The sequence below is a fragment of the Cariama cristata genome, unplaced genomic scaffold (genome assembly GCF_000690535.1).
Source record: "Cariama cristata isolate BGI_N322 unplaced genomic scaffold, ASM69053v1 scaffold3145, whole genome shotgun sequence".
NCBI lineage: Eukaryota > Metazoa > Chordata > Aves > Cariamiformes > Cariamidae > Cariama > Cariama cristata.
This window is the reverse complement of record NW_009615614.1, coordinates 38,885-62,978: the sequence shown is the minus strand read 5'-3', so window position 1 is coordinate 62,978 and position 24,094 is coordinate 38,885. Positions and strand designations below refer to the sequence as shown.

The window sequence follows — 24,094 nt, the reverse complement described above, 5'->3', positions numbered from 1 at the left end:
CCAATAACAAACCCGTTGCTTTTTTTTTTGATGGTAATAGCAAGAGGCATCGGTTCAGTGGCAGATGGTTAATAAGGAATTCAGGTGCTTCTCATACACTTTGTACTGAAAGAGCAATCAGCCTAAGCTGTGCTCAGTGTTACCAGTACAACCAGATGTTTTTAGCATATCTTGCTGTAAATATTGTGGTTTTAGACTTTCAGTACCGGGATGGGTAAGCAGTTGTGACAGCCTGCATTAGGAAATTCTTATACAGGAGCCAAACTTCTCAACACATCTCAGATTTTATTACTTAATTTCTAGTTTTATTTTTCCATATGCTTTGATAATTCCTTTGCTTAGCTCATAATTATTACCATTCTATTTTTGTGGCAAACTGGAAGCAAAACAGACAGCCAATAGCATGGTAATGCTTTACCATTTTTCTTTTATTCGGTGCCTACTGAGGATAACAATATATACACTGCTTGTTTAACCAAAAAAAAAGCACTGCTGTTCCTATTTAGAAGCAGGCTGCTGCTTTCTTTTTCCAGCCAGCTACATTTTACAGACTTGGGCTCTGCTGATACGGTCCATGCTGTGTGTCATGGGGCAGAAATCATCCAGTTCAGCTTCCAGTTCTTGCTGGTGTCTCCAGAGGGTAGGGTGGGACCTGCTGGGCAGATGCACCTTGGGATGGAGCGGGGTGTAGGGGAGGAACGGCAATAGCAGATGGGAAGAAACTCTCGTAGACGTCTTTTCTAGATCGTCATTAAATGGGCTTAGCTTTAGAATAGAGGCTCTTAAGAGACAGACATCTCAGAAGGAAACCGATACTGCTGAAGTTAAACAGAAGTGTTTAATTATGTTTCTGGCTCCTTGAACTTTTATCCTCCCTGTGGGATTCATAGCTAAGCATAGTCTGGTGGATATAATTTTCTTCTACTGTCTAGCATGTTCACATCACTTTGTAAAGGTTTTTATCACAAATATACTTATTGCATCCTGCCAAGATGCTGTGACATGGAGAGTTATAACTTCATTTTCCACCCTCAACAATTCAGCGGGGACATTTTTGCACTATACAGAATCAAGAAACATTTACCCATATCAAGGTTTATATATACCATGTCCTGTCTTTAAGACTTGCAGTCCTGTTTCTTGTCCAGGGTCCCCAGTGAGACGCTGCTAAGTGATGAGGTGTTGCCATTGCTGGGATCGAGACTCCTCTTACCCCTTGCTCCTGTGCTAAAGAGGGTATCTGAAGAGTTAGGAGGTTCACATCTCTATCGTCTCAGAGCGTTCCTGCACAGCAGGGAGTGACTTTAGATCTGTGTATGTCAGCCAACATCAGTCAAGAGAGGTGAGTAATAAAAAATAGAAGACGAGCCAGCAGAACCCAGGCACAGCTGAGTCTTTTCATCTCACTGACTCCAAAGAGCATAGTGGAGTTGAGCCTGGACAGTGCCACATAAAATAAACTATCCTGCAGAAAATCCAAGCCAAAACTTCTTAAATAGAAGCTGTTTACAGAAGAATGATCAAATCTTTTGAGGTTCCCAAATGTAACACAAAACTATCCATCTTATGTGCCTATCACTATGTGTAAGTCTTTAGCATATTGATCGAACCAACACCAAAAGCTTGCATTCCTTAACAGGGAAAACTGAATTAACAAAGTATTAATTGACATACATAGATGCTTGATTATATTTTTATATTAATTTAGCAGGAGTCTTGTGCTGTCAGTACGTTCTATAGCAGAGTGAAGTCATATTATTTTCAAACATAGAATCATTATTCTGTGTATTCATTGTAAAGGCAGCTGTAAAACAGATTACAAAGTTAAACAGGCAATATTCAGCAGCAGAAGAAAATATTTTGGAGTAATTGTACAGATACTAATTGTAAGGGTGTAATGGGTTCTTCAGGTCTGTGGCATTCTTAATCTGAGACTGGATGTCACCAGAAGAGACAAATTTGGAAGGTCGGGTGCATAGGGTCCATCCTGAAAGGTGTTAGCACAAGATGAACCACCTTTCCGAAAGCGTCCGTCCCTTCTCACTGACTCTGGAGGAAGAAAGGAGCAATGCTAACACTGCTTGAGATTAATCTCCACCTAGACAGTATTTTATGGTCCTTTCTCTTAAAAGCAATGTGATTGCACATACCTTTGAAGTCCATATATCTGGTCAGCATTGGCTGCTTTAAGAGGTTAATCTCAGCTGGCAGGGAACTGAGGTTGTGCAATGCCCTGTATTTGAGAGAGGACAGATCTTTCCTGACCTTCATGTTGATCAATTTGTACCAGCAACATTAAACTAAATTATTTTGTCAGGTCTCTGAAGCATACCAGCATGGCCTGTCTCACACACTGTGTGTGAAGATGCTTTTCAATGAATACAGGTACTTCCAAGATGTTTTTTTCAGAACTATCTTCATTTGCATTGCTACTGATCATATTGGGGGCAGTGTAAACAAGAGGAACCAAGGACCTCTTAGCACCACGCTCATAATCTTAAATGCCTTAATTAACTTTGTTCTAAACCCATGTAAGAGATTTAGAGAAGAAAATAAGTGGCAAATTAATGTATTGCTCTACTTGTACTTTTGAAATGCATCAGCCTGATATGCTACTTAGGGCTTAATGCGCATCATCATCATCATTTACCAATTTATTTGTATATACTGCCATAGCACCCGGAGGTTCAGTGTCTCTGGGAGCACAAGGCAGGGAAGGAGCAACTGGTGGGATGGAGGAGCCGTGAATGAAGTGAAGTTGAGCCTGGGAAAAAAAGGGAGTGGGTGAGGGTATTTTAGCTTTTTTGTCTTTGCTCTGCACCATCCAACTCTATATTAATTAGCAATAAGTTAAATTAATTTTCCCCAAGTGAAGTCTGTTTTGCCTGTGATGGTACTCGATAAGTGATCTTCCTGTCTCTATCTCGATCCATGAGCTTTTTCACCTTGTTTTCTCCCCCTGTCCTGTTGAGAAGGGAGAGTGAAAGAGTGGCTAGGTGGGCATCTGGCAGCCAGCCATGATCAACTCACCACAATCTGTTAAAGTTTTTGGCCATCGGGTGACACTTTTGGTAAGACAGTACAAAGTAGTACAAGAAAGATGAGGATGAATTTCCTCTATCTTTTTCTCAGTTCCTCAAATCTTTCCTCACTGCACTTTCTATTCAATTCATAGAATCACAGAATGGTTTGGGTTGGAAGGGACCTTAAAGACCATCTCAATCCAACCCCCCTGCCATGGCCAGGGACACCTTCCACCAGACCCAACCTGGCCTTGAACACTTCCAGGGATGGGGCAGCCACAGCTTCTCTGGGCAACCTCTGCCACTGTCTCACCACCCTCACCGGGAAGAATTTCTTCCTCATATCTCACCTAAACCTTCCCTCTTCCAGTTTAAAGCCATTGCCCCTTGTCCTATCACTCCCTGCCCTTGTACAAAGTCCCTCCCCAGCTTTCTTGTCGGCCCCTTTAGGTACTGGAAGGCTGCTCTAAGGTCTGCCCGGAGCCTTCTCTTCTCCAGGCTGAACCACCCCAACTCTCTCAGCCTGTCCTCACAGCGGAGGTGCTCCAGCCCTCGGATCATCTTCGTGGCCCTCACTTTTGGTACCACAGGGTGTTGTCATTTGTCAACTCAGAGAGAAACGTGAGCGGACTGAACTCAGCTCCCTCTGGAGCCCATCAGTGCCCCTTCCTAGCTAACAAAACTGATAACAGCACACATGCTTTGCCCAGTGAAGAACATTTAGAGTTCACCTTTCAGGTTGAATATGTAAATTCTGGTATTGTCAGTTTTTGGGGAAAAAAAAGGTACAACAAGAAATGACCCAAAAAATCTCCATAATGCATGTATCTAATTTAGTAAGTATTCAATTCTTTTTTCTCTGGGAATAAGGACAGAACACAGAAGTAGTTTAAAAGTCTTGCTTTACAATGCTTTGCGAATGAGATCTGTAGCAATAAAATTCTGTGTCATTGAAGTAAAATTCTTAATACTATGTTCTGTTTCATGAATTAATTTAATTAGTTATTGTTTGCTGAAGAGCTGGAACCATGCCAGGAGCCTGAATCCAGACTCAACCAACACGTGTGTGTGCGCGCCATATAAAGAAACTGGATTGAGCTCAGAGGCAGATGTTGTGAGCAGAGCTGAACTGAATGCGGAGGCTAGGAGGACCTGGTTATAGCGGGTGTTAGAAACACGGGCCCAGACTTGCGCCTAGATGCTGTAGACAGAGCAGCGGACTTAATCAGCACTTCTAATTAGTGCCCCTGTGAACCCCTGATTAGAAACCCAGCACAGCTGGGTTTTTTATTTCTTTTGCGGGTGCAAATTTTTGCAAATTAATTTGCAGGTGCTTTGAATTCTACCTTCTGGGAACTGTGGAGCATGTTCCAGTTTCCAGTGCCCATATTTCTTTATCATGAAGGGTATGAACATACAGGGTACCAGAAATCTCTTCGAGATTGAATTCAGGCATGGCATAGGCAGAAATTTCCCCTTCATCTTGTTGGAGGTGATAGAGGACAAAATCTGGGCTCCCAAAGCCCCAGGTGGGAGTGAGCCAGAAGGAGCTGCACTGTACTGGGAGAGACGTGTAGTCCTCTATATTTGAAAATACACATATGCAGCTGTCTTAGAAAAACATAGTTTTTCTTTGCAGGTCTCCAGCCATAGTTTTTGCTCTCTTGGCACCTGTTTCCTGCCTATTTCCAGATCTAAGTCTATGTGGCTTAAAAGGACTAGCAACCACTTTTCTAACCAGGACAGTTTTAACTGTGTAACTTCTCAAGTCAGAGATCAGTGCTACACTAAAAATCTTTGCTGGGAGCAAAGCTGTGATGGAAACAGCACCTAAAGTGTTTGAAAATGCCCTATCCTGGGGATGTACCTGGGAGTGCTCTTGATTTTAACTTTGATTTAGGTAGCAGGATTCCTGACATCAGTGTGATGTTCTCTGTTTTTATTTTTTTTCTCGTAGGTTGGCTGGATTAACTGGCTGTCATTCAGAGGGAACTTGACAGATCTATTTTGCTTTTGTTGAACCTCTGTACTGCACGTCGTAAAGATTTTCTAGGTCCAGAGGCTGCATGAAAGACAACTGAGCAGCACAAAAATGTGACTCTGACAAGAGACTCCAAACTTTCTGGCGAGGAATTTTCTACTGATCAATTTATGATTTAAGCATATAACTGAAGCATGCATAATAGCTAACCTGATAGCGAAAAAAAGCTTTCCATTAATTAAGACTGCCAAAAAAGCAGTCACCTGAAGCTTCAAGATGAGTGCTCCGCTAATCCCAAACAAGTCATGTTATGCCCAGCTTCAGGACAACCGCAGTGAAATAAAAAATAACAATGAAAGCATAGTGAGTGTTGGGGATACCAATGCCAACCAAATTTTGACAAAAGTTAGAACTACTGAAGGGGATGTTAAGAAACGTGATTTGACAGATGAGAGTGGGAATATACACTCTGGAGGATCAGAGAAAGTTAGTCATCTGAATACAGAGCAGAATAAACTTCTGACCTTCAAAGACTCTTGGACCTGTCACACTGGTGTACAGGAAAGTAAGCTGCCCCCCACCACAAGCAGGGAAATCAGGAAAGATTGTAGGACCAGCGAAACTAAGGATATATCAAAGCATGTCAGGATTAGTCGAGGACAAAGTCTGTCCAATTTAAAAAGTAGCACAAATGATGCCAACCTGGAGGTTATTCCCAAAGGTGATGTTGACTTTACCCAGAACTTTTCTAAGGGTAAAATGTCCAGGACTGCGGAGATGGAGAGAATAAAAAGGCTTTCTTTGGGAAGACCAAGTAAATTCTCTCCTCAATCTGAAACATTTGCAAAAGACTGCGTCGGCCCTGTGTCCTGTAAACGTCTTCTTTCTGCATCATTGGACTCCATCGACAGGTCTCACCATTTGATAGGGAATACAGAGAAATCACAAAAAACGTCCACGGATCATTTTCTTGGGATGGTGTTTCATCCACTTGACAATACCTCAGAGGAAAATATTATATTTTATTCCAAACCATCTACCTCAGGGAACAAGAAAATAAGTAAAGCAGAAAATGTACCAAATGTTAACGTTGAAAGCACACTGCATACTTCTCATTCTCAGCATTCAGCTGTTAAGCCCAATGAGATTGCTAGTAAATCAGAAGCACAGTTAGGTCAGGGTGATAAAAGTAAAAAACTGGAGCTGAAGACTGCACCATCTCTACAATCTAAAAATACGTGTCAACAAAAGATTGAAAGAATTATGCTGGTAGAGTTCCTGGGATGTCAGAAAGATCAAAATACAGCAATGCAGGAGCAGAAAGGCTCTGGGACCGATGCATTAAAATTTCAAGCATCCCATTTTCAAGACACCTGCAATGAAGTAGAGGATCCATTGTCAAGCCAGGTGGGAACCTATCCCGATGAGAAATTGCTAAGTGATAACATCACCATTGGTGAGGAAGGGAGAGGAGGCAATGACAGTGACAGCAGCGCAACTAGCCAGGTTGATGAGGAATATTTTACTGACAGAGAAGTGGAAACAATATTCCCACTCACCTGCGGTAGTAAATCCAGTGGCAAAGTGACACCTAGAAAAAAGGAAAATTTACATGAAGTTGATGCAGGTTGCGCTGAAACGGTTGGTGAACAGATATCTCTTATACATAACATTAATCTACCTGACAGCAAACCCTTGAAAGTTAATGAGAATAAACTGATGCTAGTCAAAGGAAGCATGGAAGATGATGCTGTGCCTGCTTCTGATCTCTCAGATCAGCACGGAGCGCGCAGTGCAGAAACAGCGTCAAACCAACAACCTGACAACCGCGACAGCGATGTGGAAACCTCGAGCTTTTCAGTTCCAAGTAAAAAGACAGCTAATGCACAGAAACATCCTCCCGAGGAAGCACCAGAGAGCTGTAACGTTTCGGCAAAGGCTGATGCCTTTTTATGTGTCCCAACTCCCGTGCGCCCGGTGGTGACGCTGGATGTTAATAGTCAGCCCACACTATCAAACAGTAATTTGAAGGACCTTTATGCACTTCATGTTGACAAACTGTCGCCCTCCTCAGTCCTACCTCCCATCGACAGTACACAGTTGTTAAATATATCCCCTAAAGTGCCTATCAAGACTGCTTGCAGCAGTGCCATCCCCAAACCCATCCTGGTCCACTCCAAGGGCTCCCTCGCAGATAAGGCGAGTGAGGAGAGTGACTGCAGTGAAAAGCTGGAAGAAGGCATCGAGATGAAACCTGCCATACCCAGGCCCAAACCTGTGAGACCTAAAATCATCACATACATTAGGAGAAACCCTCGTTCGATAGAGCAGCTCGACCCTTCGTTTGCACCAGCAGGGCTGCCCTTTGGTAGCCCTGCGTGTGGCATGTCCATCTCTACGGAGCAGAAGGCATCCAACGGAGGAGAGGCAAAGCCTGCCAGCATCCTGTATGACAAATTTAAACCTGACCTCCAGAAGCCAAGACTCTTCAGTTCTGGACTGGTGGTGTCAGGAATCAGGCCACCGGGCCATCACTTTGGTCCGATGAGCGAGAAGTTTCTGCAGGAGGTAAGGAGGCAGCTTTGACAGGTTCTTCTGTATGCCAGGTGATGATCATTTGCTTACTTGTTGCTGCCAGAAGTCAATTCTCAAACCTCAGATAAGAAATAAGTCAAGTCAAGGCAATGCGTGATCATTAGAAATAAAGTTACTTAACCATTTCTGGCACTTCTGGCAACTGGAAGTTGTCACTGTGTTCCTCCAATGTTTTCCAGCAAACCAGTCACCTGCTAGTAGTATAAATAGGGATGTTTAGAAAGGAAAAGACATGCTGTTTGAATTTATTCATAAATGATATTTCTTTTTTTTTTTTTTTCCCCAAGAATAGCTTTGGGAAATGAATGTAATTTGCCCACAGAGACTTTTCCTTCTTAATGGGAAAGTTGGCAAGTTTTTGCAGGCAGAGCACTAGAGGTCTAAACTAATACCCTTCTGTTTAGCTGTACTGAAACCCAGGGATGATCAGAGCTCTTGTTAGATTATATCTATCACACAGGAAAAGATTTACTTCTGAGTCATTTTAATGCCATATGTTACATTGACCTGCGCCTCAAATAAGAAATCTCCTTTCCCTGGAAAGCCTTCCCGAGCAGCCAAAAGGTGATGGAAGTCCTTCTGACCAATTCTGGCTCCTGATACCTCATTTTTTTTCCAACTTGATAAGATGGGCAGGTTCCCTGAAATCCCTGCTGGGAGATAAGCACAGTGGAGGAAGGCTGACCTTGCTTGGAAAGTGGAGAAAGGACAGGGAAGAGGGAGCTACATTTGGGTCTGTGATATGCCCTTGTGTCTGCTGCTTGGCACCTGTGGTAGCTCAACAACCAAGCTTTTCATATAAATAGTGAAGATAACACAAGTGTATTTCATTTGAAGCAATCTTTTTTAAAAAAAAATTACTATTTTTTTTTGCTGTGTGTCTCATGGTGTTATTGAGGCTACTTTAATGCCTGCCTCATTCTACATACAGTATTTATCCAAGGAACAGCATTGAAATAATAGATTTGGTGACAGTGTTGACAATCAAAAGCTGACCAATACCCAAATTAAGATACCATGTGTGAGTGTAGACTGGCCTTTATGGCGTGTTAACAGGCAACCTACTGAACTGATCATGGATTGTAGTTTTTCAGAGAGCACCATCTGATCCCAAACACAGAAATAACAGTGCTCGCTGCCCTTTCACTTCTAACTAAGCTCTGTCCCTTATATTTTGCATGCAGAGGAGGAATTATTAAAGCCATTGTGAACTTGTCTGTGCTAGCCATTATTAGTACATCTGCACAATCGCCTCGTAAGGTGAGGGAAAATTACTGGATTATTACCATTTAATGTATGGCAATGGAAATTAAAGCCAAAGAAATGCGGATTGTGCAGCTGTTTGACTGTTTATAGGATGACATGACCCTCTGAGGACCATAGGTGTCTATGACCCATACAGTTGGGGTTCAGATAATCAGGCAGGATAAGAAAACCCATCTGGGAGCAAAGGACCGATTTCAGTGCACCGCTGAGGACTGTTCTCAACTTGAGAAGGACTCAGGTTGTGGCAAGTCTGAAGCACAATTTACTCTAGACTAGGGTTAGAAGGAGGACACTTATGGGCTGGAGAAGATCCAAAGCATCCTTCCCAACTCCTCCAAGAAATATGACTTTGGGTGTTTCCATGAGGAAAGATTTGAACTCAAGCAAGCTGCTTCTTCAGAGAAGCTGGATTGCCTGGAGGAGAGGCTGGGAAGGGAAAGTCAATCAAACTGCAGTTTGTATTATGAGTTTGCATTAGTCCAGGAGTCAGGAGCTGATAGCAGAAGGTGGTATCTGCTTTCTTGGGCTGCCACCCTAAAAGCAATTGCCTTACTCTCCTGTCAGTTAGAGGAATGCAAAGGGGACTGATTTGGCTCCAGTATGGATCAAGAGAAAGGAAAATGATTGATCCATGGAAGTGGACAGATGCTTATAACAGCAGCTGTGCACAGTATGGGTTCATGGCAGATGACTGATGTGTAGTCTGAAAGAAACCAATAGATTGGATTGAGATGGATCAAAATCACCCTGGTGAAGGGACAGCATTGAAGATGCAGAGATTTTGGAGACAAGGAGATGCTGGGGCAGGATGGCTACTGTCTTTGTGAGAGGAAAAATCCCAAATTGCCCTATTTCATAAATCCAGTTTGGGCCTTGGAGCGCTTTGATTAGCATTTTATAGCTCTTTACATAGCTATGATAGGGAGTGTTAATAGGTGCTATCAATCAGACTTGTAATCTCTAAGGACCCATCAGCTAGCTAAATGGTAGGAACAATTAAAGAACTGTCTGGGTGCCATGAGCTAGAAAAAATAGGGAGATGCTGTCTCAGATGAGAGAGTCCAAGGCAAGACCTGGAGAGCTCTGTGAGCGGTCTGAGCTAAAGCCCACGTAGGGCAGCTCAGACAAAAATCCCAGCTCAGGCGTGAAGGCAATCCAGCTGTGCTTAGAGGCTGGGTCCATCATGGAACTGGAGTTAAGGTTAAATGGACAGCCTTGCCTCTGGCATTGGCGGCTCCTCGAATGCTTTTCTTTGGAACCTGGGCATGGTGTGGAGGTAGATCTTTCACGCCTGTCTTTGTCCCCAAAATAAAAAGGTAGAAAACCCCTTTCAATGTGAAATGCTTAAAAAACCAAGTCATTGTTTGGGGCAGATTGCTGCTATCCACATACTTCATCACAACGTGGGCTCCTCATCCCAACGTGGACCTCAGCCTCTTCTAGCCAGCACCAGTGGGAATTTGTGGCCACTTTGTGTTCCCAGTTCCCTCCGTGGGAAGTAACAGAGCAACCCATGGGACCCGAAGGCTGTAGCTGTGCTGGTGAACTAGAGCCTGGTGAAACTAAAGGCTTGTAGGGGAAAAAGAGGTAGTGGGAGTTGTTTAATACGTAGTCAAACCAGCAATTTTCCCCCCTAATCCCATTATCTGAACTGCCCAAACCAATGTCACCAACTCTTTTCCCCAATAGTTGCCTGAAGCAGGCACTTGACAAGAAAATTCTTGCTTGAGGCATTAATGTTTGATGATGTTATAAACAAAACAATACGAAGAAAAGTGTTGGGCATCCTTACCTGCTGACTGTGCTGCCAGCTCTGCTGGGCATTACCCAGCCTGTGGAAATTCCTGCATGCTCCAAGTATTTGCTGCAGACTTTCCAGCCCTTTCTAACAAATCCATTAAATGGGGTGAGTGGGGAATGAGCAGCCAGCCACACACAACAAAACTCTGAGCTGGACTTCTTTTTAGTTGCTGCAACAGATCTTTTCTTTAAAATCCCGTCATACAAAAATCTATTACAGGATGCTAACAGGTCTCATATTGATCCACATCTTTCTGAAGAGCTTTCAAATGGTCTTATAATCAATAATTGCATACAATTGTATTGAGGCCAATTGAATTTTACATTTTATAAATTCACTGTTAAATAGAAAAGAAAAAATAATGTGTTTTCATAGCAAACTTATGTCCCCTAAAACTGAGCTCTTCAAAAAACCATCTATTTCTTCAGAGAGATTTGCGTAAATTACAGTTAGACTCGATGATCTTAAGGGTCTTTTCCTATCTAAATGATTCAATTCTAAGTCCTTCTCACTTCTCTCAGCTTGAGAAAATGTTTTATGCTTGTGATTGATTGGGTTTTTGTGCATGTTTGTTGTCCTTTTGTGTTACTCCTAGCATACTGTCAATAATGAAAAAAAATGAGCTGACTGAAGGTTTGGCTAAGCTGACCCAGTTTATCAAAAATGCATGGTTTCTACATTTAAAGATTTTTCTCTATTTCTTATACTGAAGTACTTGGCATTGGTATGTTCACTGCCAGTTAAATATGAAATGATAGGAAATGTATAGTGGAATCCGATTGAAATAAATTCATCAGGGAGAGAAAAGGTAACTGAATCTTATCCAGGAAAACAGTCTCATATCCAGAAGCTGAAACTAAGAAGCTAAGCATCTCCTGCAGTCCAAGTCTAAAGAATCATCTATACAGTAAAAAACTGCATCCTAACTTGTAGAAATAAGTCATAGGAGTGTAATAAAAAAGGAAACGGGGAGATCTAATGGCAGGAAATAGGATGGCAAACACAGGAAAAAATTTAGAGCAAAAATATAATGCTCAGTGTTTGTTGCATCTGCCCTTCTAGTTCCTGTGCAAAGGCCTCAAAGATTCTTTATTTAATAGTTTAAGGCCAATCTTGTCTCTTTTAGCATATTAAAGATTTGCTAAATTAGGATTAAAGCTCCTGAGGCAGCTAGGATCAAAGCTTTTATAGCCAATGTTGAAGTGCATATTCTAAATGCTTATAATTGCTAAATAGAAATTGATTTGCCATATTATATGCATCATAACTTACAGCACAGTTAATTAATTGGCAGTTACATTTCTTCCTAGGTAGCCTATGGCTCTTTTTGATTAATTTTTAAATAAATTTAGTTCAGATTTCCTATTTCCTATTTCCTTTCCTTTTTTTTTCTTTCCCTGTGACCTAAATGGGATGCACTGACAAAATATTCGTGAGTCCTTTCTACATTATGATGATTTTGCATTTTATAAGAAAATGGTAAAGAAATTGGACTCTACGCAGAAAAACAAACAGTTCTTTGCAAATGAGGGAGACAAAAACTACTGACATTGTTCTGCATCCCTGTCCCGAGTCCCAGAGCAGCCCAGCGAGGTGGGAGTCAGAACCCAGCTTGAGCACAGAAAGATGCAAGGGCTGAATTGGGGGTCCAGGTCGTTCCCTGACTGCAAGTTCCCCAGTAACAGCCAGTTTGCTGGAAATACTTCCAGCCTGGAACGTACTGTGCTGTCCTCACAGTATACGCCTGTTAAAATACGGAGAGATTTGTCACTGATTTTGGCAAAGCGGTGTCTACCTGTGATAAACAGTAAATGTTTCACATCTGCAAATTTGCTTTTTTTTCTCCAGTTCAAATGGGTGGCTGGGTTTTATAGGTCTGATTTTGAATATTCAACAGCCCCCTGAAAATGTAATGTACAGAAATGTACCCACCTCCACAACCAGGTTTCTTTTTAGCAACTTCAGGGGCATGGATTACAATGAACATTTTTCTGTAAGAACATGTAGAGGTTTTTTTTTTTTCCTCACACAAATGATTTGACAACACCGTTTCTCTGATAAAATTAACCTAAAATACCTTCAGCTTTGTTTTTAACTAAGTTAAAACTGACTTCCCCCAAGTTTGTGTCTCAGTAAGACTATTTTAAATAACTTCTAATAAAAATTCCACTTACACGCTCTCTTGGTATATCTACCTCTAAATAATATCTCCTTTCAGGACTTAACAGTAACTTCATTTTCACTAATTGAAGACCTTCCATTTGTCTATTTTCTTTTGGGGAAGGCATCAATTCTTTATTCGTGTTTAGTTGCGTTTTGACTGTAATGTGCATATTTTTGGAGAGCGATTCATATGGTAAAACCGTCTCTTTTTGAAAACGATGATCCGCCTGCAGTGCTTTGAAGCCTAGATTCACAAGGAGGGAAAATTAGCCTTTACAAGCAATTTAAAGCTCCATATTTTCTGGATTTATTGATTTATTGCATAATACCTGTGTTAATGACTTTTCTGTAGGTTGGGGAAAGGCCTGCGAAAGATGAATTTTGCCCTCCGCCGTATACTCACTATGAGGTCCCACCAAGTTTTTACCGATCTACCATGATACTGAAGCCACAGCTGGGACTGGGTGCAGTCTCCAGGTTACCGTCTGCCAAGAGCAGGATTCTCATTGCAAGTCAAAGATCCTCAGGTACCTGTCTCCATCAGCAAGGAGAGATAACGAGTGCTCCCAGCCTCTATCATCCTGATGCTTCAGGTAAAATATGAACTTTCTTTCCTTTAGCTGTAGCTATCAATAAGAATTATTTTTTTTTTCCAGACAGAAATATCACAAAATGAGCAACATCTTGACCTGATACTGCAAAGCTCCAATAGCACTCTTTGAGGTGTGTCTTTTTATCCTGTAGCAAGGCTGACTAGGGAGTCTGGGACTCGCACAAAGGTTGTTTAACAGGTCATTGCCAAAGGAGGAGAAGCAATTTCAGTAATAATTCTCATTGTGCTCTTTTTTATCTTCCTCCTCCTTGTAAATGGCTGAAAAATCTTTGCTTTTGTCCTGCAGAAGATAATGGGACATTTTCTTCCATCCTGAAGACCCTGTCATTCAATCTGAATATGACGTTCCCTACTATGTTGAGCTCTGAGAGCCTGGGCAGTGTTCAGATGTGCCAGCAGAGATCTCGTTTCTCTGAAGCCCTGGTATACACCTCTTTGAAGACAACATTTCTAATCCCTTTTTATTCCCAGTTACTGCCCAGCTCAGCATGAGCCTGGGCAGAATTACAGGGGAGGGAAAAGCAATGGAAGAGTCGGAAGAAGAAGTGTTCAATGCCACGAGACAGAGATAATAATTACTTCTGCAGGACACTCCTTGGTAGTCTGGAAAAGCTTGGAGGTTTTAACAATGTACATTTAAACAGCAGCAAGTTCAGAGGCCACTGAAAATCAGTCATTGCCAGAGTGAAACATAGCAGCTGTTTAACAGCCTACATGTCTGCAGAGATTTTTAAAAATAGTCATGAGGGATAAAGTTAAGTAATGACCTGGGGTCATACAGTCCCTCCTCTTGCCCCAGGATGGGATTCCTTCTGACAGATGTTTATTTAACCTGTTCATGAAAAACTATTTATAAAAACCTTCAATATGAGATCCTGCAGGCTCTGAAAGCTGGCTGCTCCAATGCACTACCTGCTTTCAAGTTAAAAGTTTTTCCTAGTGCTTTGCCTAATCCCCTTTGTTGCAATTTACTTCCTCTTCTATCTGGAGTGGATGTGGGGTCTTCTCTTCTTTGCAGGTATTTGAAAACTATTACTCTTTCTCCCCACTGTCCATTTTTCCATAGTAAACTGCAAAAGAAATTTAGAGAAAATTAGGATGGAAATGGGTCAGAGCATCTTGACTTACCCTGAGGGGACAGTACCAGTCAGAAATACAGGTTGCCAGGATTTGGGGCTTATCAGAAAATCAAGGTTCTCTGTAACACGGTGCCCGTTGCCGCTATCCTTTCCTATCTCACCCTGCATCTGGAGTTGTTCTGCCTTGATGCCATTAGCAGAAGCTGACCAAGCTCAGCTGTAGGTGACTTCTGAGACACTCCAAGATTGCACGCTGGATAGTAAAGACCAGTTCAGCCCTGTGGGTTGAGTTCAGCCAGCGCTGACCATGGGAATAGAGGTGCTGAGAGCAGTTGGATCATATTTTCCTTTTAAGTGAAACTGCAAGAGACTGCAAGTTCAGGATATGAGTAGGGTAAGCCATTGCGTACAGAAACCAGTTGGGGAGAGAGATATGAGAGGAATATGACCTATTGACAAATCCACTGTCTTTTCTGATCCTCAGAAATGGATGTTGCCTTGATTTTTATTCATCCATCATCCTTATTATCCTGCATCATTGATGACTGCAGACGTCATTTTTCCTTAGCCTTTTTTAATCATATAGGAACTCGCATGTATTAATTTACTGTCTTCCTATATTATGTGACGTTCTAAAATGTAAACAGTGTCAGCCTATCAGTCCTACATATTCTCTGTAATACTGCCCTTAAAAATGCCGGTGCATGAGAAGTATACATGAGGAAATTGCACTAGCTCTTAGTGCAATTCCTATTCCACTACAGTTATATTTCCTAAAGTTTTCCTATTTCTCAAAAGTTGAGTTTTTTTGATCTTATCACTGATTATTCCTTGGACCTTGTCTACTTTGGAGGTCAAATTTAATTCATAGCTCTCCATAATTTCCTTCCTACAACTGTGATTTTGTTTGTTTCTCTCTAGTCTTTTGATACCTCGCTGTTTCAAAGATGCTATTAAAGATAATTCACGGTAGTCTGATAATCTGTCTGCCATCTCTTTCAGGATCCCAAAGTGTGTCTCATCTGGTCTTTGGGCTCTGACTGTTTGTATTGATTTTAAATTACCCAAGACTTGTTCTGGAGAGGTTGCTAATGTCTCTAGTTTTTCACTGTCCACCCCAGGACACATTGTTTTCACTTCTGGCGTCTCACCTTCCATTTTCCTTGCGAGATGAAGAACGTGTTTAATTTTTCTGTGACATCTTATTCTGTTGCAAAGTACTGCTCATTGCTCTCTGTTGATTCAATGCCTCCCCTTATTGATCTTTCATGTATTTCTGATATCTTATATTAGTTACTTTACGTTCTTTTATTTTTGGCATTTTATCCCAATTATCCATTCAACATTGGCTTATAATCACCTTTTCCCTGTCCAAAGCCTTTTACCTCATATACCTCGAATGATAGTCTTTCTCTCGGCAATGTATAACTTCATAGGTCAGCATACCAGTCTTTTCATCTTTAACAGTTCCTTTTAAGAAGCATGGATTGTTCAGGAAGGAGGCTGAAGTGACAGCAGACAGGACAAGACTGGCATAGGAGTGGAAGGGTAGCGGAGAACTGGTTCCTGTGACTGAGTCCACGCTGGTGCACAAACACAGAGCAGAGATGGATCTTTGGTGGCCACGGAGGGGCTGGATGGGACGGCAACCCCTGGCATGCCAGGGCTGGTGTGGGGCTGACCGGAGGGGCTCAGACCCTCCCAACACTGTTGTCAACCACTTTCCCTTAATTCGACAGTTAGCTGTGGTGTTAAACTTTAATCTGTGTTATTGGTTTTGATGCAATATTTGAGAAACAGGATTAACTGCAGCTTCGATAGAGTCATGTTTACAAATATAAGCAAATGAAATGCATGATCATATGGCATGGTCGGCATACTGGAAGAGGAGCTGATAAGACCCTCGTTCATGGGTGTTGTGGGGTGTGAGGGCTTGGCTGACCACAGCAAAATCAACTGGGGACTAGGAGGTATTTTTCTGTCAAGGGTATCAGTCCTGCCTTCAAGAGTGCTAATCAGCATCTCTTGCAGCTTGATCCTGAGCTTTTAATCCAGTTTCTAATCCTGGTGATTTTCAGTCCTGCCCTGGGGTAATGGAAGCAGAAGGACCCAGGCAGTTGCCATCCCGTGACGAAGTGTGAGGTGCCACGGCGGCTTTTAAACTGAAATCGCCATGGCACAGTATCGAGGACAGAAGCAGTGCCTCATAATGAGGATTTTATTCCCCTCTGCCATGCCATTCATAATGTAGCAGACTGTTTCAGCAGCACTGATAAGCTGAGTGGTTTGGCCCGCATATAATATACTAATACTCATAAAACTGACTCTAAAGTAATTGATAATTAAATCCCTGAACTGCTGTGATGTGCAAGTACATTAAAGGTTTCATTAGCTTTAAGATACACCAGGTAGAAAGTAAAATAATAATGAATGATGCCACAAGGGTGATGTCCAAGTGTGAAGCCTAAAATATGACTGGGGTGGTGATCCTTCTTCGTCTGTAGGACAGGGCACACGTGTTTGCATTGGCTGCGAGTCCCTTATTAAGCAGTGCTGCTCCTTAGGTGATGCTTTACCTCAAATGGGGCAGGAAACAGCCTGACTGTAAGAAAAAGTGTTCTGCGCTGTAGGTAAGTTAGAAAGTCATTGAATCGTGATGTATTTCAAGGTGCAATACTGTCTCCGAGAGCTTAACATTTGTCTATGTTATGTAAATCGACTCTGCCCTTTCTATGGGAACCTTGTAATTCAAAAGAAGCATTGAAGGATACGGTGCCTGTAACACATAAACTATGAATATGTTTTCCTTGGTTATAAAGACCTGGAGCAAGCCAGTTAGGATTTGCATTAATTAGCTGATTATTTTGATGGGATTAATGTCTGATTTTGAAAAGTATAACAGACATCTCATCATTAAAACATCACTTAATTCTGCATTTTTCGGTAGTTTTTATGGTATTTTTTCTCAAAGAGTGAGTTAATTAAATGTTATTTCCTCGTCACCTCTCTGTATATTAAATTTGCCAGTCCTGAGGGTCTAACAGTTCCTCTCATTTCTAAGCAAGTTGACTCTTGTTAAAGGTACAATTTATACATAAATCAGGACAGCAATGTTTCTGATTACTCACGCACACACAGATATATGCGTTTATATGTGTCTTTTCATATGTGTAATATATTTCATCACGAATGCTACAGTATGTCTACAGCTTTCTCCTGGTAGGAAAGCTTTGCTTTCACCTTTATTCTCAGGAATACCTAATACTTAAAACAAGTCAATGAAATTTGATGATAAAAAAGGGATTTTGAGGTTACTTCCTGAAATGTTGCATTACTGCTACTCCAGCTGTGTGCTTATTTTATAGGTTTACAGTCTGAGGTACTTGGATTTGAGCTGGCAAACTTCTTAGTTGTTTAAGGAAAGAGCTGACAAGGGGAGAATTCAGAAAGTATTCTCTGTGCTCCACTAATATGCAGTGTTTTCAGTTGGCACTCTCTGTTTTCTTTGGGAGAGCAATCTGACTGTATTTCATAAAGAAAAATTAAGTGCTTCAAAGGGAGACACACACTTCTTCAACAGAGTTTCGCTACGGACATTGTCACCATACTTGCGACTTAGCCATATGCCACTTCTCTGCTCCCAACAATTATTGCATCTTCAAAGCACCAAAATACATCATGTGAGAAGGGTTGTCTATATGACTGTTGTACCAAATTGGCAGTCATAAGAACAGTATCAGTATCTGGGTGCAGCAGCAGGCAAACGCTTTGTACCCGACCTCCTCCTGGGGGAGAGCCGAGCATCATCGCTGGCTGGGCACCCGCAGCGCTTCCGAGTAGCGGAAGCTGGGCAGAGGAGATGTGGCTCCGGTGCACGGAGGAGCATCCTTGCTGCTCTGGGCTTTCTGTGGAAAATGCAGTGAGTGTGGCTCAGGTGTTGACAATTCCTCTGCTGGAAGTTTCTGTGGGATGCTGCTGCTTTGCACATTGACTACAAAGTGAACACAGACGTTTTCAGTTTGAATGAAACACGAGCTGACAAATTCTTGGGGTGGTGAGAGTGTGCTAACCAGCCTTGGCTTGCCTTGGGAGTTGGGAAGGCACAGAGCAGCTTGTGGGGGCTTTCAAATCTGATTCAGGAGGAGATGAGCATTTCCTACCGTATGACAGTGGACTGGCTGATCAGAAATTAATTGATATTCAGCACAGACAACTGTTTTGCCTTTGGAACTGAACTGTCCCAGGCTTGACGATGACAGACCGTCAGGGGAGCTGGGCACAACCTGCTCGCTGCTCTTTAGGTGTAAATCATTAAAGCCTCTGTTTTAAAGCCCCTTTCCTCAGTTCTTGTTCGGAGAGAAGTCATTTTGTCTATAACAAGGAAACCACAAAGGTAGTGGCAACAGGATAGGTTTCTTACCTGTGCAATATGTTTTTAATCTGCGAAGATATCAGTGATGATGTCGGTTAACTCTGCTTGTATTACCTCTGACTAATTCAGTGACCTTGCAGGTAACTTCTTTGCCCCAGATTCCCCAATATGAAATGAGAATAATGATGTTCAGAGCATCCTGTAAAAGAAAGTGAGCTTTCTGAGAGAAAATGACACTTAACGATTAAAATTTTAATGGAAATGCTTGTAAAATAAAAAGAACAACCAAAAACCCCATCCCAAGAAAACAAAGGCTTGCCAAGGATCCCTGAATCGCAAGCGGCATTGAAGTCTTGAACTGCTATTCTTTTTCATAAGAACATATCTGTGTAACTCCTTTCTTTAATTTTTCATTCATTTCAGCTGAAACCTATTTCAGATTTCACAGAGAAGTCACATTAAAGTTGCTTATATGTGTGCATGGAGGTGCAATTCATGTGCAGTGGAGATGCATAAAAAGTCTAGCTCAGACTTTTCTTAAGGCTCCCCAGGCACATCTGGTTTGTGTCAATCAGTCGCTACCTCAAAATGTTTTCATGTTTCTAGATGGGAACAGCTTGAAGTGTCATAGAAAATCAGTTGCGTGCCATACAGACAACAATACTTAATTCTATAATTAGCTTCAGGCAGTGAGACAGCTGGAAAGCGTTTTTTGCCAATTTTTTAAGCTTATTTTGGCATATTTTTATTAAAATGAAAGCTGCTCATTAAAATAACTTTTGTTTTGAACTCCCAGACCTTGTTTGCAGGAGTGCTTCTATACTTCTCAGAAACAGAAATAAAGAAAGAACATCCATTGTAAAACTTGATGATATTTAGAACAGAAAATGCGTACAATAGTCTCATGTATTTTAATGAGAAAGAAGATGCAAAATTACTTGGCTTTAAGGATTTGAATGCATCCCTAATAAGGATAATGTCCTGCCCCCAGGTCCTCGTGGTACAGAAGAGCTGGATTACAAAGAAGAGAAGTGAAAAATAATTTAAGGATGATGATGAGTTCAAGATACAAAATATCGTTAGTTCAGGGGGAATTTGAACTGAAGTCATAAACTGAAACATGCATGGAAGTGTGAGAAAAAACACTGAATCCTCTGCCCGGGTCTGGGAGAATGATTTTGAAGAAAAAGTAGAGCTGGCTGGGCAATTTGTCACCAAAAACCTTCTGGTTTTAAGGAAATTCTCCTTCTTCAGTGACATCCGTGGTGCTAGGTGTGCCGTGTGGTCGTGCGGCGGTGCAGAGAACGGACAGCCTGGGGACTCAGCGTGGGCATCCCCGCAGTTGAGTGGGGATGTGGGAGTCCCAGGTGAACCTCACCGCCCTAGAGCAAGCGCATTTCAAATGCTTTTTAAATAAAACCATTTCTAACCACTTTCCCTTCCTGCCCCAGTGGAATTTCCCCTATTCTGCTGCAGGAAATCTGTGATGTTTATAGCTTTTTGCTGTAAAATGGGAAGATTTCTCCTTCCACTTCAATTTTCAGAGATTCTCAGGAAAAGAGAATCTCAGCTCTTAGCTTACATAGTGCAAGCCTGTTGGTGCAGTTTTCAGGAACCTGTAAAACCCACAAGAGACAGTCCCATACCTTCTCCCTGCTGCCACCAACCTGGGCAGGTTCCTTGCTCCTGTAGCCACTTGCCACGGGTACTCACCTCTGCTTCAAATCTGGATGTTACCTGGGCTTGGTCCCATCACCGACACAACCCAGGGAGTATTTTGCACACTGAGTTGTGTGCCTTTTATCACTTGCACTTGCCCTTCTGTAATTAGTCCTTTCGGTAGCTGGCGAAGCTGATGGTTGGCCATGCCCAACTACTAGCAAGCGTATGACTGTGCAGCCAGCTGGGTAAGAAAGATGGTCTGGCCCATCCAAAATACCGCTGAAGTGTTTGTATCGGTATTGGTGGGAGGATGACGAGTCCGATTGTGGAAGAGCACAGGATCGTCCTTCCATGGTAAAAGTGCAGCCTTACGCTGGCATAAGCCAATCTGAGTCCCGCTGTGGAGCAGATGTTAATGTAGGACGGTGTTAGTCCTCTCAAATAGAGAGATTCTGTCCAAAAGATGATTAACATGTCATTTCTAGCTTTTGGGACTCTTAAAGCCTTTCACTGGACACTTCTTCTCATTTCTCCATGAAAATCAGTTAACGTGATTCACGTCCAAAAGATGATTAACATGTCATTTCTAGCATTTGGGACTCTTAAAGCCTTTCACTGGACACTTCTCATTCCTCCATGAAAATCAGTTAATGTGATTCACACTAATTGCAATCTGTGCTGGTAGCACTGAGGGAAACGTTGAGATCAGGTTCTGTAGTGCCTTGCAGTGGGGTCATATTGATGTGGCGTGAATGTCCCCAGCAGTGGGGAGGGAAGAGGTCTGGCTTGATGGTGCTTTGCAGATAACCATAAAGCAGCTGTAGCAGACCACTGTCAAAGCCTGGCAGTAAACTGATGGTAAACATCACTGCGTATCTATTCTCCATGCCCACGTGCCTGCTCTTCACCTGAGCCTGGAGCCCACAACTACCTCTGAGCACACCTTCACATCATTCACATGAAGCCAGATTCAGGATCAGAGTCTAGATTTGTCCCTGTTGGTGCCAGAAAAGTGAACGGTGATGTTAGCAGTCTTTTATTACACACTGTAGATATTTGTTATTTTCATTTGAGTTACTCTGCACAACATGTCCTCCTCTGAGCTGGTAAAGGTGCTGCAACCAGACATCCATCTCCTTGTGTCTTAAAAAAGGCCTCAACTTGTGACAAGCGGGTACGAAAAAATGCATTTTTTAAGAGTCTATAGTATATAAATGATTTTGTCTGTTAATCAAGGAGCATTTTTTGCTGACTTGTATCGGAATGTATTTTATAGGATAATGAAACTTTTTAGCTTGGTATTACACGTATTTCTATTTCAAAAAAAAGGGCTTAGTTTTGTTAAACAAAGCTTAGTATTATTATTGTGATGAGATACACGAGTATCTTTCAAAATCCCCATAAGGTTTTTCCACTCAAAGGAGTTTGTCTTGTTTTCTATAAAGTGTCCTCAAAGTGTAATTCTTCATTAAAATTAATAAGGCTGTGACCTACATAGTTTACAGAAGAATTAAATACTGTAATAATATGAAGACTATATTCTTACTGTGCAGTTAATTTCTATTTTTCTTTTATGTTATGAATGTTCACTTCTTCCTTTGAAGTATATGTCAGGCTAATGCACAAAGTGTTCACTGAATAAGAATGGAAAAAGAATGACTTTGTGGCCTTTTCTGGTAGAATATGTTGGTAGTTTTAATGCTGCCTTGTCTCCTAACCCACCGGTCCTGGTGACCGATTAAACACTCTAGCGTCAGCTTTTGGAGAACTTTGTTAATTTTTTTGTTTAATACATATTTTTGCTGCTCAAGATTCCGGAACAGGAATCTAATATTGTCAAACCTACAAATAAAAGCTCTGTCCAAATTTTATGTACAGTTGAGGTCCAGAGCCACTTGGTATCCAGACCTTCCAATCAAAAGCAAACTCTAATCTTTGGTCCTTGAAGACAATCCTGCCATGTTCATGGACCAATGGTCCACAAAGACAGTTTGGAGCATTTATGGACCTATGTTCTGGATTTACCTAGGAAAATTTGCCGAAGCAAGAGCACCAGAACATGGGTTAGGACACAAGCTAGAGACAGGTGACCCATTAGTGGTTACCGGAGGCGGACACGGTAGCTGAATGACTGTTGTCGCCTAACTTCATCTGTTACAAGCCGGCTATTGGCAACTGTCTGAGACTTGTTTGATGTCATTCACATAGGCTGGTGGTTTATAGTGAGGAGAAGTCCATCAGTGGCAATGGCTGGTGGTTTGTTTAAAAAGTACAACTTTACGGGTCACATCCTCATTCCCAGGCTTGGTGCAAGAAAAGGGCATTTTCTTTTAGCAAAATTTGAGAGAGAGACTTCAAAGAAGTGTTTTCTTTGATGGAATACAAAGAAGTCCTCTGTCCTTGAAGAGGATTGTTGACGTTCTACAAGAGTTTCCAAAATTGGAGGCTACGCATAGCGTGTTTGTCTCTGTGTAAGAGTTTCTTTTAATTGGCACATAACAAATGTAAAATTAGAAAGTGATACAGCATAAAAGAAGATAACATTAAAAAAAAATCTTAGCAGACTTGAACTGCGTTACTTTGCTGGAAGTTTGAGTTATGCCTCATGGGTCCTTGCTGCATTTCACATTTTAAAAATTCTTACGACCTATGATTGTTCCAAAGAACTTTTTAGTGGAACAAAGAATAAGTTTTGCAGTTTGAGCAGCTGTTATGTAGCTGAGCTACTTTATGTAGCTAGATGTTACAGGTAATGGTCAGTACGTCCCAGTTTAGTTTACTTCATAAAAATTTCTTTCTTTTTCCTTCTTTCAGTTGATCTTAAGAAAGGCTCATGTCCGAGTGCTGCAAAATCAAATCTCCCCAAGCCCTGCCAGTCTGGACTTCGTCCTCCAGGTTATTCACGGTTGCCAGCAGCTAAGCTGGCCGCATTTGGTTTTGTCAGGAGCTCAAGCGTATCCTCTGTCTCCAGCAACCAGTCAAACGACAGCGCTCAGAGTGATCAAAGCAGGACAACCAACCGTAAGTCCAAAAAGGGTCCTTCTTTCCGGGGGGATATTGAACAGATGTATTCCAGGATTGTCCAGACTGGAGTTTGTGTCTAATTTAGGACCAACATAATCTGTACAGCGCTCGCTAATCTCTTCTGTGCCACTGAGTTGTAGGTTTGGTATCCCAGTTTCCCAGTGTAATTTTTTTAAAATATTCTTAATAATAGATGAACAGCTGCTGAATGTACGTTGCATTTAGAAGGGGTTGGTTTCCCTGCTGCAAAGAAAATGACATTAAGAGTCAACCTGAGACACTTTTGTGTTTTGTTTTTACTTCAAATACCCTTTCTTACAAGCTGAAGTAAGTAAATAATCACAGTAAACTGTGTTTGGTAAGTATATTGCAGTCATGCAGAACAGTTTAGGACAAAGATTATCTAAAATGAGCAATGTAGTCTTTCTCATCTGCTTTTTTCCTGCCTGTTAATATGCAGTGTATTAAACTTAGTTTAGAAAATTAATCAAACAGTGCCAGTGATATGAAAGAAA

The 24,094-nt window shown here is 41.7% G+C and overlaps 1 protein-coding gene across 1 annotated transcript; it reads left to right on the top strand.

Annotated features, from left to right (window-relative positions):
* Positions 1–5,280: 5,280 nt before the first annotated feature.
* Positions 5,281–23,576, top strand: LOC104161426 (microtubule-associated tumor suppressor candidate 2-like; the record flags this gene model as incomplete). Its single annotated transcript, XM_009699870.1, has 3 exons — positions 5,281–7,572; positions 13,182–13,422; positions 23,370–23,576. Coding segments are annotated over exons 1-3 (2,740 nt in total), but the record flags the coding sequence as incomplete, so codon positions are not given.
* Positions 23,577–24,094: the final 518 nt, after the last annotated feature.